Genomic DNA, 15274 nt, shown 5'->3' with positions numbered 1-15274 from the left:
CTACCCTACCATCCACAACCTCCAAGACCCACCGAGGGCCATCGGGCAGGTTGACATCCAAGCCATGAAGACACTCAGCTTCAGAGTCACAGACCAGCTGAGGTGGGAAGGGACCTCTGAAGCTCATCTGGTCCAACCCTCCTGCTCAAGCAAGGCCACCTACAACCAGGTGCCCAAGATCACATACAGATGGCTTTTGATTATCTCCAAGGATGGAGACACTCTTCACCAGCAGCTACCAGAGCCTGCTGTCACCAATAAGGTGGGGAAAGCTGTCCTGCTCCTTCAAGGAGTCGTGGTGGCATGACTTCTCCTTGCTCTAACAACAGGCGGGCAATGTCAGAACCCTGCACTGTACCACCTCTGCCATGCACACCAGCAAATGAGTTCACAAGGTTATTTTGGTACACGACCCACCAACACTAAGGTGAAGGTTCCTTCCCCTGAGAAGCAAGAGCAACACGGTATAAAATCAGGTGGGAACTACAGAAACCTCCAGCAATCTGCAAAGCACCTTGAATTTTCCCATGCAGCTTCTTTTGGCAAAACTGTCAACTCAAAGCAACAGCATCTAAAGCAAAGACCTCACACCCATCCTTATGGCCCCTTTACAGTCATCACCCTACACGTGTCCTCCCCACAGAAAGAGGACTGCCCTCTCCACCCTTTACAGGCAAAGAAGTAAAGTAGGTTGGTTTTTGCCACGATCATTCAAGAAATCAGTCTTGACTCAGACTCATATGGGTTAGGCATGTAAATGCATTACAAATAGGGAATCCCATATTACCAATTCCCCCCCAACATTTCTTACATATATCCAGATTATTCATGATGTTACACATATTCAGATTATTTAACTATTTCAGCACAAATGCTCCCGCTCTGGTGAAACAAGTGCTGGAGAAGGTGGCTTTCACATATTCCCCATCCTATAACTTCTGCTGTTTTCAAATATTATTAACTGAGACACTAAAAACTCATAAAAAATTTACCATTTCTTAATGAAGTCCCAGTCTTCAATCTGCCTATGAAGTGAGCAATCTTTTCCCAAAGAGCAGGACATACATCCTCGGTACACACTACAGACGGTCACACTTCACAGCCATTCGCAGCAAAACAACAAATTTCGACAACAGATACTCCAAACACAGCTACATTGCTCCCTTTGTCACCTCCTCCAAGTGGTCTACGGATTACAATTTTAACCTCTGGGGATCTGGTCAACATGTCTCTGCACAGAAACAAACTACCAGAAATATATAAAATTCTCATGATCGGTTATGGAAGCAGAGCTTTTTATTTTAGGCAAATGTAAGCAAAGCTTTCTCCCACCTAGGAGAGAAATTAGTTTTCTAAATACTCAGAAACATCCTCATGCAGTACAATGAAAATATATGTGCAGGTCTTTATAGCTATCACCCAAAGAAGTGATACTTCTTGCAGACAGATGCATTTCTCTTTTCATTTTCTATGGACATGGAAGATTTTAAGTACCTGTCAACAAGCCAGCTACAATAGGATTTCCTAAGAGTAAAGTATTTGGGCTCAGGGAGTAAGATTAGGAACACATAACCAGTTGCGATGAGGCCGAGACAAATCACCAACAAAGATATTAAATAGGAAAAAATTAAGATAAAGTGGGTTCCTAATGCAACAGGTTGCATCCTAAAATCCTTGCCCAAATTCAGCTCAGTACAGGGCTTCTGAACAGGCCTTTCTTGAGCCCTGAAATAAAACACCTAACGATTAAACACCCTCCGACGCTCGGCTTGAAATCTGTTTGAATGTGGATGGAGAGCGCTGGCACCGATACCTCCTAATTTGCGGCATAAGCAGAGGCAGCACAAGCTGTCCCACCCGGCTCCCCTGCACCTCCTCGGCGCATCAGCTCATCCGTGCTCTACCGGCGAGCACAGGTGGGTCAGACCCGGCACTAATCCCAGCAATTAGGGGAAATTGCAGTGATGGTTCAGGTAGTGCAGGAGGTCAGACGGGTCCGAGCTTCTAGGCAGCGGTTGGATGCTCCCACCCAAACTGGGTTGTACCTCCTGGTCCCCATGACTTCTCGGAGACGCTCCAAGCATTAGCCAGACTCCATAAAGACAGCGCCGGGGCCAAACGATAATGCAGCTTGTCATTAAGTTGTGAGTCACTACGGTCATTTCGAGACGTCCTTTCAGTCTCGATGACCTGTCTTTATAACCGGTTTCTGTCTCGACTCACAAGGCAGGGAGCATGCTTGTTGCCCAAGTGAGCCTGCACTGCAGGGCGTTTACTAAAATGCTCACAGCACAGTACCAAGACTTAATAATAAGACTTTAAAAAAGCCAATTCTCAAGTCCAGGGACAAAAAAAAAATAAATAAAATTGCGTGTATTTAAGAAAAGAAATAACTTGCTGTCAGTTCCCCCAAGACTGCAATTATAACCATAAGCAGTTTTAATGTGAAGCTCCCAATGACCCAACCCTCAGCTTTACATAAACATTTTCACCGCAAAGGGGTTAGTACTGCTGAAAATTAATTAAGCCGCTAGGAATGATGATTGAGAGACACACTGACAAGAACAACATCAATACTCAGAGAGATCAGAGATCCGGTAAAGCAGATCCTACACGCAGTATGGTTTAAATGCACGTCCATAACCTCTGTCCTCCAGCCCCTGTGAGCACACATCACCTCCATCCACCGCCGGCCAACCCCTGTAGCTGCCCACACAAACAGAGGGATGGACCACGCCACCGGCTGCGTGGACTCTGACTGTTTACCCATGCATGCAGCTTCAGCAAATTCCCCACAAAGTCAGCATTTGCATGCACGCAGCAGCTTTTCAAAGCCCAGCTCAGCGTCCCACCGGTTCCTCCCGCCGCTCCTCATTACCATCCTCCAGCAAAACACGACAAATACAAAACCGTGCTCTTCGTCGCACGATTGCAACAGCATTAGCTCATCGCTGTGTTTGGCATGAACATAGAACAACGCCAAGTGGTCGGCTGAGTCTGTGGTATAAATTCGGGATTACCCTGTGTCACGTGTTACTCCTCAAGCATTTTTCAGTTCTATGTTTGAGAAGATTCCCCCACCTTTCCTCCTTCTCAGCTGCCTACAACCCCTGGCTGCACTTCGGTAGAAAACGAAAAACAGATAGATACCGAACTCTCTGAAAAGGCTCCAATTAAAGGTTTCCTTGACAAAACCTGCAAGTTTTAGTAAGAAAAATAGAGACACTCTGAGGAAGACAGTATTATCCCTGCTCAACAAAGGAAGGGTATGTTGAGTCTCATTCTCTTCAGAAAGGACCATCACTTTCCAGCAACAGCGTGGTTCTGTGTGTCCTCTCCCTCCACAGCATGGCTCAGGAGAACAGACTATTTTCTCAAACTCTCCAGGATGGATGAGATGGATTAATGGACCAGCACTATGACCACTGGCCCAAATCTCCCAGAGTCCGTCCTCCACTTCTGGCCCAACCAGTGCTCATGTGTGCAGAAGTAGAGCAACTCCAAGAAGAGAGAGAAGAACCGAGGCTGACTAAAATACGCAGAAGAGGTCCCTGGTCTGAGTTCAAGGCATGGACCTAAAACCAAATCAAAACCAAATTCTTAGTCTTTTGCAGGGCAGGAAGGTAATTCCCCATCTAGCCCTCCTGACGGCTCCCATGGAAAGCAGCTGGACTCAAGGTCACCATTTAACACAATTTATGCAGTGTCCACTCATATATCAACTTCTAATGAAGACTTGCCAAAAAATAATTACAGACATCTCTTAATGTCCCAAAATTAAAGTACTCCAAGACTTCAAATAAAGAAAAAACCCTAATTTCCTTTGCACTAAACCAGCTGACTAGGGACTTCTTTCCCAATATTAAGGCACTCAGCACACCTCAACAGACTTCTTGACACTGAAGGACAGCTACGGCCCTCAGCAGCCAGGTCACACATTACGTGTGAATTAAGTAGGTCTCTGAGGTGTCCTTCATAATTGACATGCTCTCACACCCTATCTGTAGACACACACACAAAACACATCATTAGGAGGATGCCTCTGATGAACAGCAAGCGAAGGACACTACTTCAGCACGCCGCTACCAGGTATACCTTGGTTGATTGCCCGAACTGGCTGCTTCTCCCACGGCTGCCAGGCCTGGATCCAGACCCACACCTGGAGCCCAACCCCGGCCGGGATCCTGCGCTCCCACTGCTGCTGTGATCCCACTCTTCCTGGAAACAACAAACAGCTCGCTTTAGTCAAGGGCAATGCCATCCTGCACCCACTAAAACCACCAACCTGGTGAGCCGGGACAGCTCCACCTCCCAGACCACACGTGCAAACACCTACAAAACCCTGCACAACACCCTCATTTTGTGGCTTTCTCGGAGTCCTTTAATGTGTTCTATTTAGGCATTGCAAAGGGATGACATTGTGGGAGGCTTCAATGAAGATAAGATTTGGCTCTAGTGCTCTAGTTTATAATACTTACCTCCTCTATCTTCCTGAGGATTAACTAGGCATATTCAACAACCTCACACTCTCTAAAACTGACAATGCCCTTAACAACATGCTTTAACTTTTCATCAGCCCTGAATTGGTCAGGCAGTTGGACTAGGTGATGGTTGTAGGTCCCTTCCAACTGAAATAGTCTACCCTAGTCTTGTCTAGTCTAGCCTAATCTATGCTATTCTATGCTATTCCGTTCTATTCTATATCCTTAATTCTCCTCCCAAGCCCAAATCAATTTCTCAGTCAGTTTTTCCCCCTGCTTAGCCCTCTGCTGGAGTCCAGCTACTCACATACATGAAGACATTTGTTGTTCACCAGGAGACACAATGTGCAAATAACTATTTTTGCCTATTAAGGAGCTGTTCCCAATGTTTTCCCTTCTTCTCTTAACACTTTTTCTGCTGTCAAGCAACCTGCAGGTTTCTTGTTCAGCCAGAAGCCCTCAGGGCAAGATGAGTCATCTGAAAACCAGAATAACTCACCCCACCAGCCCTATCTAGCCAAACATCCCACAAGGTGCTTGGGGAGAAAGGTGGATATTGTCAGCATAATTGCTCCAAAAGCTTTGCTTAGAGGCTTGGGAAAGACCTTTGAAGTGACCTAAGGTGATTAAAAAAACATGAAGTCACAGAGTGCAGAATATTCAACTCTTTCAAGCTCTCTGAAAATCTGGGAAATACAAAGGGGAGCGTGTGTTTCAGGACCAGTGTGAGAGCTGACACTTAAAAATGGTTTCTCATGTTTCAGACATCCCCGGGGGACTACACAATTCCCTGCAGACATTGCCAGGGGCTAAGACAAGGGGAGAGCCACCTTGGCCTTCAAGAGCCAAAAGGACTCACCAGCAAAGCAAGGCGTGAACTCCTCCTTGCACACAACAGCCAAGTCCGGGTCACTAACTTGGGGGCACAGACCAGGTCCCAGCTCCACCACTACCACCTGGGTTGGATGGGCCAGGGAGACAGCTACACAGCAGACCCTAAGCTACCTAAGGTGATGCTACCCAGTGGTCCAGCACGGACCTTAGCGCACATGAAACATGTAAGTATTTACCCAACACAAGGGACTGGAAGCAAAACCCAGTAGTACTGGTTTCTGCGTTGCTCCAGCTGCACGTTCTCCATCCTCAAACCTAGCAAGCCTCAAGCAAACTCAAATATATTGTGGTTGCTATAGCCTAAAATCAGTACTGACTTCAAAAGAGGTCAACTGGTTTTCAGGTTGTATACAGATGAAATTTGAGAGGTTGTGGTTATTCCCACTACATGTTACAACAACAGTAGAAAGCACCTTCTTCCCTCCTCATCACACCATGATCTGAATCTCCCAATAACTGAGAAATACCAAGTGGCACAAAGTTAAAGGAGTGGTTAAATTGGCATGGAGGGGAAAAGAACTTTGATGGATGCCACTTGTGAGACACAGGCAGGTGGCCACTTTCGGAAGCCTTGGGGAAGAGCTAGTCTTTCAGGCATCCTGAGGAGGAAGAAATATCTCATTTGATGTGGGAAAGATGCACACCAACTGAAAAGGTGGTTGGTAGAAATGAACCTTCACCACCCAGATGTTCGAAGGATTAATGACCAGTTTACTGTATCCTACACACTGAACATCTTGTTCAACCACGTATGCAAAATTTCTGTACCAAATGCTAGAATGGGACCAAGTCAGCATAGGCACCCTTCACTTTAAAAGACACACCAAAAATAAATATCACCATTCCGTTATATTGACTTGACCCAACTTTTGGCCATGGTTGCCTGCAGACAGCTGAGGTTATGCAAATTCCAGAAACGCAGCTGGCCACAATAAGGCCCTTGTAAGAAACGGGGAGATTGGTACCACCATGCATCAACATCCGAACTCATCGAGACAACCCAGTGCATATGGCACAAACCAATTAGATAAAAATCACAGGTACCCTTTCACTAAATCAGCTTGTCTCCTGGCTCTAACTCATGGCCTGGGGTCTCTTCCCTGTTCACGTTCCTTATCACACCCTATTAATATTTATATTTAAAACCAAATTATTTTAAAAATAAAAATCGTTGAAACTTCTGTTGAAGCTGAAACAGTCCAACAGAATATGGCCAAATACACTCATGTTCAAACTCACCAGCACAGCTAAGCTGAATATTTTACCTAAATTTCTGTCTAACTGCCAAAGATGAACAACTTTTTACTGCTACCTTACTGATGGGGGTTCAAATATCCAGAATAGAAATACGTGCACCAGAAACTCCCCCAGACATTTCTGGTGGCTTTGCATCCTCTAATAAAGCCATTTCATGCTAAAAGGAACACTCTCTGAAGACCTCCTTTCTCCAGGAGCAGGGAAGCTCACACCAACCTCATGGGTGATGCTAGAGGAACAGGGGGCAAGAGTACACAGGTAATGATCATTCCTTAAAAAACAACAACCGAACAACAAAACCCCTCGAGCAGCATCATTGCAAAACCCATAAAAACCTCATCCCAAAGGCATACAGGCAGCTGGGCTTCAGCCGAAAGCCAAGGCTCCGCGGCAGTCAGACATGGCACTGGCCACTCTCCATCTCGCAGAATGGCCACCTACACATTCCCCCTCAGTGCTCTTGCTAAATTAATTCAGCACGTTGCAGGAACAGATTTGTCCGCAGCTCTGACAAAAGCTGAAGAAACGGTTGTAATGGCACAAAGTTCTCCATCCCATGCCCTTGCCTCCTGCCAACCCAATCCCCCATCATCTCGCCCTGTTACCCCGTGCTGTACCCTCAAAAAACCAAGACTCTCCTAGTGTCTCCCAACACCCAAAACAACCCTTGAACTCTTGTTCCCTGCTCTTATTTGGGCTCCTCCACCTACCATTCATGGTGTACACTCACCAGCAGGAGATAGGACCTCTGAGCCACACTTTGGGGCTTGGAGGGAAACGTCACCCCCTCCAGAGACTGATTCCTAGCAGCTGCTCTCATCCATGCCAATCCTTCTGGCCAAGATCTGCACGATCTGGGGAACAGTGAGGCTTGTGCACATTAACACTGCCAGCCACCCTCCTTTGGAAACTAGCTGTCAAATCTAACATTTGCATTTTAATTAGCAATAATCATATGTTTCACTTACACTGCAATTTTCACCTTCACAGCTAGCTCTTTGAGGCATGAACTAATTAATCCTGCTCTCTTTGCCAGCTCAAGAGTTAATACTTTCTGCTGCTTCAGTGCAAGTTTTAAAATCCCATTTGCAGAAAAAGGAGATAACTTTCCCCAGTGCACAGGCAATAAATGGAAATGCAGTGACCACCTACGTGGTTGCTCTCAGTGATGGCGAAGTTGGCTGTGTTGGTAGAGGTGTAGACCAACCATGGCAATACCACAAGCTTTAAGTGGCCCAAAGACATCAGTGGATTTTTTATGAGATTCATCTTCAACTGTATGTAAAAATCTCCATATTCAGTCTACAGTATTCAGAGCCTAAGGTGGACCAGAGAAAAAGGAAAACCAACAGAAACCTAGAGGAATTCTCGGGACAAAAAAGCCTCTGAGATATCCCCCAGAATTAACAACGGTCTCACCACTGCACCTACAACCAGCTCCCTAGATCAAGTTGTGGGGTGTCCTTCAAATGACTCCCAAACTTTGAGTCTTAATCCTGGTCAGAACAGAAGACAGCTATCATGTAAAAGGTCCTTTTTGAGATTTTTCTGCAGCAGAAGTTTTCAGGCACCCACTTTGTGCTGCAGCTACATCTTCCAGTTATACAAAATTTTGACACCGGACTCCAAGTATTTCCCTGCTCTTCTAGACGTATTCAGGAACAACCACTCCAATTTTTCTATGGAAAAATGATGACTGAATTATTTTAATAATGTAAAATGCACCTTTTAAGAAAAAAACATAAGATTACTCTAAACATTTTAGTAGGGACAAATTTTCAGCTTCTTTCTTCTCAATGCATTGCATAAAGCTATAAGTAAGGAAACTTACCCTTATAAAAATATCATGCAGAAAACCCAGCCACTTTGGCTCTGCTCCTTCCCTCTCCAGGTCAATGTCCACCTTCCCCAATTTGGTACGGTACCTGATCACTGCTTTGGTAAAGGCACAGCAGAAGAGACACCAAACATCACTTGGAGCTCTTCTCCCACCAGGAAAAGTAAGGTTTTACTTATACCTGTGCCACAATACAGGACCAAAGGACCTTATGAGCTTGGAAGTAGGAGGGTAAGCCAACAAGATCTTTCTGGACTCCCCAGGAAAGGGCCAAGCCTGTGTGGTTGTGTTCCTTCTGGACAACATCAGAAGAGACATGTTAGCCAAGGATGTGCTAGATAGCTCATTTATGCACAAGGATGAAGATGAGAAGGACCACTGAAAGCACTCAGAATGGCACCGAGAACTTTAGATGTGCCATGGAAACCCAGCAGCAAGCCCCTGCCCGAGCTTTGGAGGAAGTGGCTCATGTCATCCCTTCCCTGCCAAGAGCTTCGGCACTTGACCTAGTCAACCAAATCTGGAAGAAGAATGGAGACCTCAGAGTTAACTCAGCTACTGCAAGTTTCACAAAAATAGAGTGCAAGGAGCTCTCCTTTCAGCCGGCAGACCAGCATCACCCTGTCTGCTCTACACAAATGGAAACTGAGGGTGACGAAACGTCCTCCCACATGAGTCACTAGTGACACCAGGCCTAGAAGACACCCTCCTCCATCCTCAGTAAGAAGCAACCATTCTCCTACATCAGGCTGCAAAGCAGTGAAGCATTTCACTCCCAGGTCTTCAGACACTCAAGCAGGTGTCTGCTTCGTGAGGGGTGGTGCTGCTTCACGAGGTGTATCCCAAACAGAAGTCCCAGAGAAAGTTAAAACCTACATATTAGCTCAAGTACTTGATTTCTTTCTCAGCAGTCCTCTCTGACCATAATTGAACAGGGCTGCATTCACTACAGAGGGAGTGTCACCTAGCAATTACAGGCAGAAAACCATTAAGTGACTGGTTTTCTCAGAGCTGCTCTTTGATCATGGGCAGGTCACTCCACTTAAAGATTTAATTTCTTCCTCCATCAGGCAGGGCTATACCAACCTGTGTTCACTGGCAGAGCCTCAAAGTATTCCCTGTCTTTCTCTTTTTCTTTTGGAAATGAGACAATGGCAACTAGAGCATCTACCAGCACCCACTTGTCCCAACAGGTCTTCAGTGTGATGGCCAACCTCAACCAAGTTCAGTGTACAAACCGGCCCTGGGCTATGATACAAGCAGGTCAGGGAGATGGAGAACCCCAAACTTCCCCCAGGATCATCCCTCACATTTTATTGAGCAAGAAAATCACTGTGCTTCAGATCTGGACCCAAGGGTGGGCAACTAAAGCCAGACACAGGCTGTCTACCAGCACAGGGAAATTAATTACATCTTCATCAGGAGATCCTGCCAGCCTCTTCGCAAGCAGCACGTGCCCACCCACTCACCAGCGCTTATCTGGTTAGCCAAGGATTTGGGGCATTACACGCTGCCTGCTGATGTCAGTGGATTTAAGCTAGCAAGAAGATGACTTCACTGCTGACTTGAGAAGTTTATATGACGGTGGTGCTGGTTGCAGGAGCCTCAGTCCAACTCTAGACCTAGTGACTTGGCTGAGACCATGATTCCTTGCCACCTGCCTCTGCAGCATCCATTGGGGAGGATTTCCTGATGTTTGACCCCAGCCAGTCAAGCAGCACAGACGCCTGCAAAAAAATAACCTCTGGAATTGCAAGAGAAACCTGCACTGATAATTTGGGGTTTTTCCGCTTTCTATAAAATAAAGCTCCACTGTGCACTGAAGTCTGCTGTTTCCGCAGAGACAACCTTCACACATCACCCCATCCCTACTATTGCCTTTGCTTTGGCAACATAGCAGCTTTTCCAGCCATGACTTCATATGGTTGGAAGCCAAGTGCTCATCATCGGAGGGGGTTTTGAGGTTCAGGCAAGACACATGAAAGAGGGACCTGAAAGGTTTAAGTAGATTTGCTCTTCTCCCACCCCACACACAGCAGTCAAAGACTCTTCCCCTGGCTGCATCTCCCCAAACGCAGGCAGGTCGGATGTCCTCTGCCTACAGTCTGAGCTCACACAACACGAAGCATCTCCTGCCTGGAAACATTTTGGCACTAGCACAGCACTGTACTTCTTTGAGTCACAGAGACATCAGAGGTAAAGTTTCACGTGATATTACATTTGGTTTTGTGGGAAATTCTCATGCTTTCCTTATCAGCAATGCTTGGGCTTGTGTTCAGACATCCTTTGGCAGGATGTGCCAGGCTTGGTGACAGTGGCACACAATCCCGGCAAAGCTCTCTACATCTCCATGCTACCGAACAGCACAGGACACTCAACATCTTATGCTGTTAACCTGACAGAGCAGCCCTTGGGATGCTCTTGACCCCGGCCAGCTAATTATCTCCAACCAACGGCCAGCTAATCATCTTCAACCAAGGCCCAAGAGTGGAAACCAACCACCTCTGCCTGCCAGAGGCGTGCTGCTGTTTCCACTGGCTTAATGGGAAGGCAAAGCAAGTCATCTCCACCGCCAGCTCCTTGGGGAGAACAGCAGAAGGGTGCTCCCAGTAGGGTGTAGGATAATCCAGTTGTAATCCACACACCCTGCCTGCTCCTTCACTGCTCAGTAGATAGTCAACATGACCATCAACTGGACAAGCCCCTGAGGTCCCCCATCGTGCAACAAGTCCCTGCTGCACCTGGCGGGACATGGACACACATGCAAATAAGCAATAAAATAAGTTGCAGTCCCATTTACTGCCAACAACACAGGCTTTTGCTTGGTGACGATGGGTGACAGCCAGCCACCACGGGGGAAGGGAGGGACTTGGCCAGGAAGGAGGATTTTCAGCTCTCCCTCTCCCACCGCCTGGAGAAATGGGACAAACCCGCAGAGTTGCTCTGGTTTTTGTTAATGCCCTTTACGTAAGGGGAGTCTGGGATGGAGCTGCTGCCAAGCCTTTCACGTACCAAGAGCTCCGCTGGCTCTCTAAATACATACCATACCAGAAGTCTTTTACTTAATGAATTGCTCTCAGAAATATATCAAAGAGCTTCCTACTTGCAACAGCTTCACAAGAGGAATGCAAATAAAGTATTATATAAAATCTTCCCACTGGGTCTCTTTAAAAAAAAAAAATCCAAACATAAAGAGATGTAAAATGATTCCATTATCTAAACTTTCCTCTTTTATAGAGGCAATACGGTGCTCAGATAGTATCTTGCATACATCGATGGAGTAGTCTTCACCCCAGAGGCTCACACGGTGCTAGCAGACCTTCTAGAGGGTATCGCTCAAATGCAGCGGGGCTTAGTGGAGCACGACGATGCCATGCAGCAAACGAAAGCGTTCACAGTAGGAAACAAGAATTATAGATGAGCTGAATGTAACTGTGAGGCCAGGATTTTCTCAGTGCACCAAGAGTTCACAAAATCTATCTCATGAGATCCTCCATGAGCAGACCGTCTTCTTGCAGTTGCCTGCCCAGAGAACTGGAAAGACCAGAGTAAAAGGTTTCCAGGGGGAATTTTCCCCATTTTTTAAGCCACTGTTTTGTACAGGATGCACAAGCGCCAGCCTATGGGCACTGACCCCCATATAGTCTCCCACAGCTGCTAATAGCAGATGTGTCACCAAGGAATGTAAGAGCAGGGAAAGTATGGGGTGGTCTTTTCCTGAGATACCCCACAGTGTCGGAAAAACAGCAATTTAGGAATATCCTGGACTGCAAGTTGCATCAAGACACCTTATTTTTACCCTTAAATTGCACATTATCCAGGAATTGCTCTCAGCCCCACACTTATGTATGTGTATGCGTATATACATACTTCTAATATATAAAAGTCTATATAAATACATAATACACCTATACACACAAAAAAAATAAAATCTTTCTTTTATTTGCCTTAACCTTGCTGTATCCTACAGACAAGAATTTCAAAGGCATCAGGTACTTAGGGATGCAGAGGGGGATTTTCAGGCACAGAAAAGTCAGATTCACTCTAGGCTCCCTTATAACTTTTAGGAAGCCAATTACTTCTGAAAAAGTGGCCCTGGACTACTCTGCCTTTGCAGAAAAGGAACCAGATGCTGAATATATTTTCAGGACTAACCTGGATTTCCATATAAATGCCCTTTCTGATCATCAGGTTAGAACTGTGTGAGGCATATCATGGTTACCGATACATAACCTGCATTTTCACAGTAGCTGAAGCCAGCAGAAATCTCACATCCAAGTATTTTTCAACTAAGACCGGTGCATATTGCATAACAAGCAATGCAGAAATCTCAGCTGGAAATAAAACAGGAAAAACAGGAATTCGATTTTCCAACCAAACCCCTCAAAATCCATAAAAAATTGCAACAAACACCACCCCCCCCTAACATCCCTTGGGAAATAAATAGCTTTTTCCTTAGCAGGTTTGAAGAGTGATTGATAGTTTACATTCAAAACAAACACCTTATTAATGACTATTTTTATTTTTAATGTTTAAAGCTACTAGTGAAAAGTCAACAGCCAGAAACGGTAATAAACTGAACCTAGTCCTCACCAGCAGTTTCACTCGTATATCAGTAACAGCAAGAGAAACGCTTGCCTGGACAGATGAACAATAGCTTGCAGCTCCCCTTTGGTGCCAAGGAAAATTTGTTACTCGCTGTTAAAGGAAGCCCAACATGGAGAGAGATAATTACTAGCTCCGCTGCAGGCTGGGAGAGAGCCCAAATGCAGGGAAAACAGCTTGGGCATCGGCGAATGTTATTTGTATACAGAAAACAAGCTCCGTGCTCGAGGAGATCAAATAGGTTTAATGTCCAGGAAAAAAAAGAAAAACAATATAAAAAACGCAAGTTGGAACAAAAGAGAGCAAGGCACAAGGTAGATGGAAGATGTCAGGGCTGCATTGATTGGAGTCAGGAAAGCATCACTCGTGTGTGACTCCTGCATCCTCCTGTGGTACCCACCAGAGACTGGCACGTCAGCTGAGCCCTTGGGTGAAGAGCCAGGGACCTTCTTCCCCAGGGAAAACACCCAGTCCTGCTAACATCCCGAGCAACCCAAGGAAGCTCGATGGAAACGGCCAGCCTCCCAGCTGAATTTCAAGCAGCTGGCTGTGGCGGTGGGAGGGAGCCCAGCCGGGGTTTTGCTGCTGAATATTTCAGAGCAGATCAAAGCTATAATAAATTAAATCCACAATTCCATCTGTCACCTTCAGAGGTTAATATGAAGCAGCATTTCTGTACAGCACGCACCTTCCTACACAACAAGACCTTGCCTTTGTTATGTGCAGGTACTTGTATAGATGCTACCAACATCCTTGCATCCAGGCACAGGGCAGTGAGGGGACACGTAAGCCCCCATCCCACAGCCCAGCAGCTTCCAGCACGGCTCTGCATGGGAAGAAACTGTGCCCAAAACAGGAGCTGCAATACACACTGCTCAGACTGGCACGGCCTCTTGTGCCACCCTGCAAGGGGCTCCCAGGCTTCTTCTCACAGATCCCACACCTGGGTCTGAAGCCTGGAGGACATCAAGCAGGGCAAGGTCACCAAAACCACCAGCCTGAAGCCCCTTCTCCAGGTGGGACATCCATCAGCTACAGCAACTGCAAAAGCCGCTTCACCCTTTCCTTCAGATGGCATAGTCTCCTATTTCCTCAGGCGAAAACTGCTCTTGCAGAGTTGACGGTCGCATGGTGGCACAGCAGCTCCTCAACCAGGTGACATGGTCAAACCCATGCCTTCACCCTACCCAACCCTCTGCCAACCTGGTGCTCACACGGAGGGACAGCTACCTCCTATAATGCCAGTAGCGCTTGATAAGTACTCCTCACTGATGTCCGCACCTCATACAACCACCAAAACCGACTCACACCTGGCTTCTGTCATTGCAAACCCAACACAGGCTCTCAGCATGTGCAATTTTGCTTCTTCTGCCAGTTCACCCTCTCAGCTATTAAATCCTCTTCCCTGCAACACCATCCTTGTGCTGCAGCCCATAACCAAGAAGCACAGCTACACAAAGATCCCTCATCCCAGCTACACCTCATACTTCCAAGTCAGCTTTGATGCTCCAAATAGGTCCCTTGCACAGGTGACAATAAGAAGCTGTTCAGGAATAAATGGGACACTCCGTATTTTTTCCTCTTTATTGCAGAGCAATAAGCTCCTGGGTGAAGCATCCATCCGCACATCAGGATATTGCCCATCTCCCACGGTTTCGGGGGGAGCGAGCTTTCAGATGCCGAACGCAGGGATACATCTCCCCTTCCATGGGAGAGGAAAAGCTGGCAGCACGAGCAGGCAATGCGCTGCCAGATGAGGCAGTACAAGAACAAAAGCAAAGGTTTGGTGAGGAAGAGCTAAACACAACCCCTACCTGATTATGTTCGTGAGACGACGAGCCCTTCCCTCGGGATGGGGAACAGCTGCCATCAAGCTGCTCGCTACAATCCGCCGTCCACTGTAAAAGGGATAAAAAAAGGGATTGTGTAAAATAATAGCCAGGCTGGGGAAAACTGCTGTGTCAGTCCACAGCACACAGCAAACACCGTCCAGCCGCGGGCATCACTGTACGCGTGCAGTCCCCCCTCCTTTTCGAGGATGATCCCAAAGGCTTTGGCTTGGAAACGCTCCACCCACTGCCCATCACTCTCCTGTCACCTCTGCTGACCTACCTGGAGAAGCACACGATGCTATCACGCTTGAGAGCTTTCTGCTAGACTTATGCCTATCTCCTTTAACAATTTTGAGTGCAACCATGCG

General features: G+C 46.6%; 1 protein-coding gene across 4 annotated transcripts in view; it reads right to left on the bottom strand.

Annotated features, from left to right (window-relative positions):
* Positions 1-15274, bottom strand: part of CTIF (cap binding complex dependent translation initiation factor) — a 141604-nt gene that overhangs the window by 94066 nt on the left and 32264 nt on the right. For 2 of the 4 annotated variants that reach the window (XM_049794680.1, XM_049794681.1), the window contains exons 3-4: positions 14889-14972; positions 4096-4218 (exon numbers count right to left, since the gene is read on the bottom strand). In XM_049794680.1, the coding sequence (XP_049650637.1) occupies positions 4096-4218; positions 14889-14972 (207 nt within the window). The remainder of the gene's footprint in view (positions 1-4095; positions 4219-14888; positions 14973-15274) is intronic. The other 2 variants (XM_049794682.1, XM_049794683.1) reach the window with 1 other exon arrangement.

The sequence above is a fragment of the Accipiter gentilis genome, chromosome Z, assembly GCF_929443795.1.
Source record: "Accipiter gentilis chromosome Z, bAccGen1.1, whole genome shotgun sequence".
In the NCBI taxonomy this organism is placed as follows: Eukaryota; Metazoa; Chordata; class Aves; order Accipitriformes; family Accipitridae; genus Astur; species Astur gentilis.
This window is presented reverse-complemented; position numbering and strand designations above follow the sequence as displayed.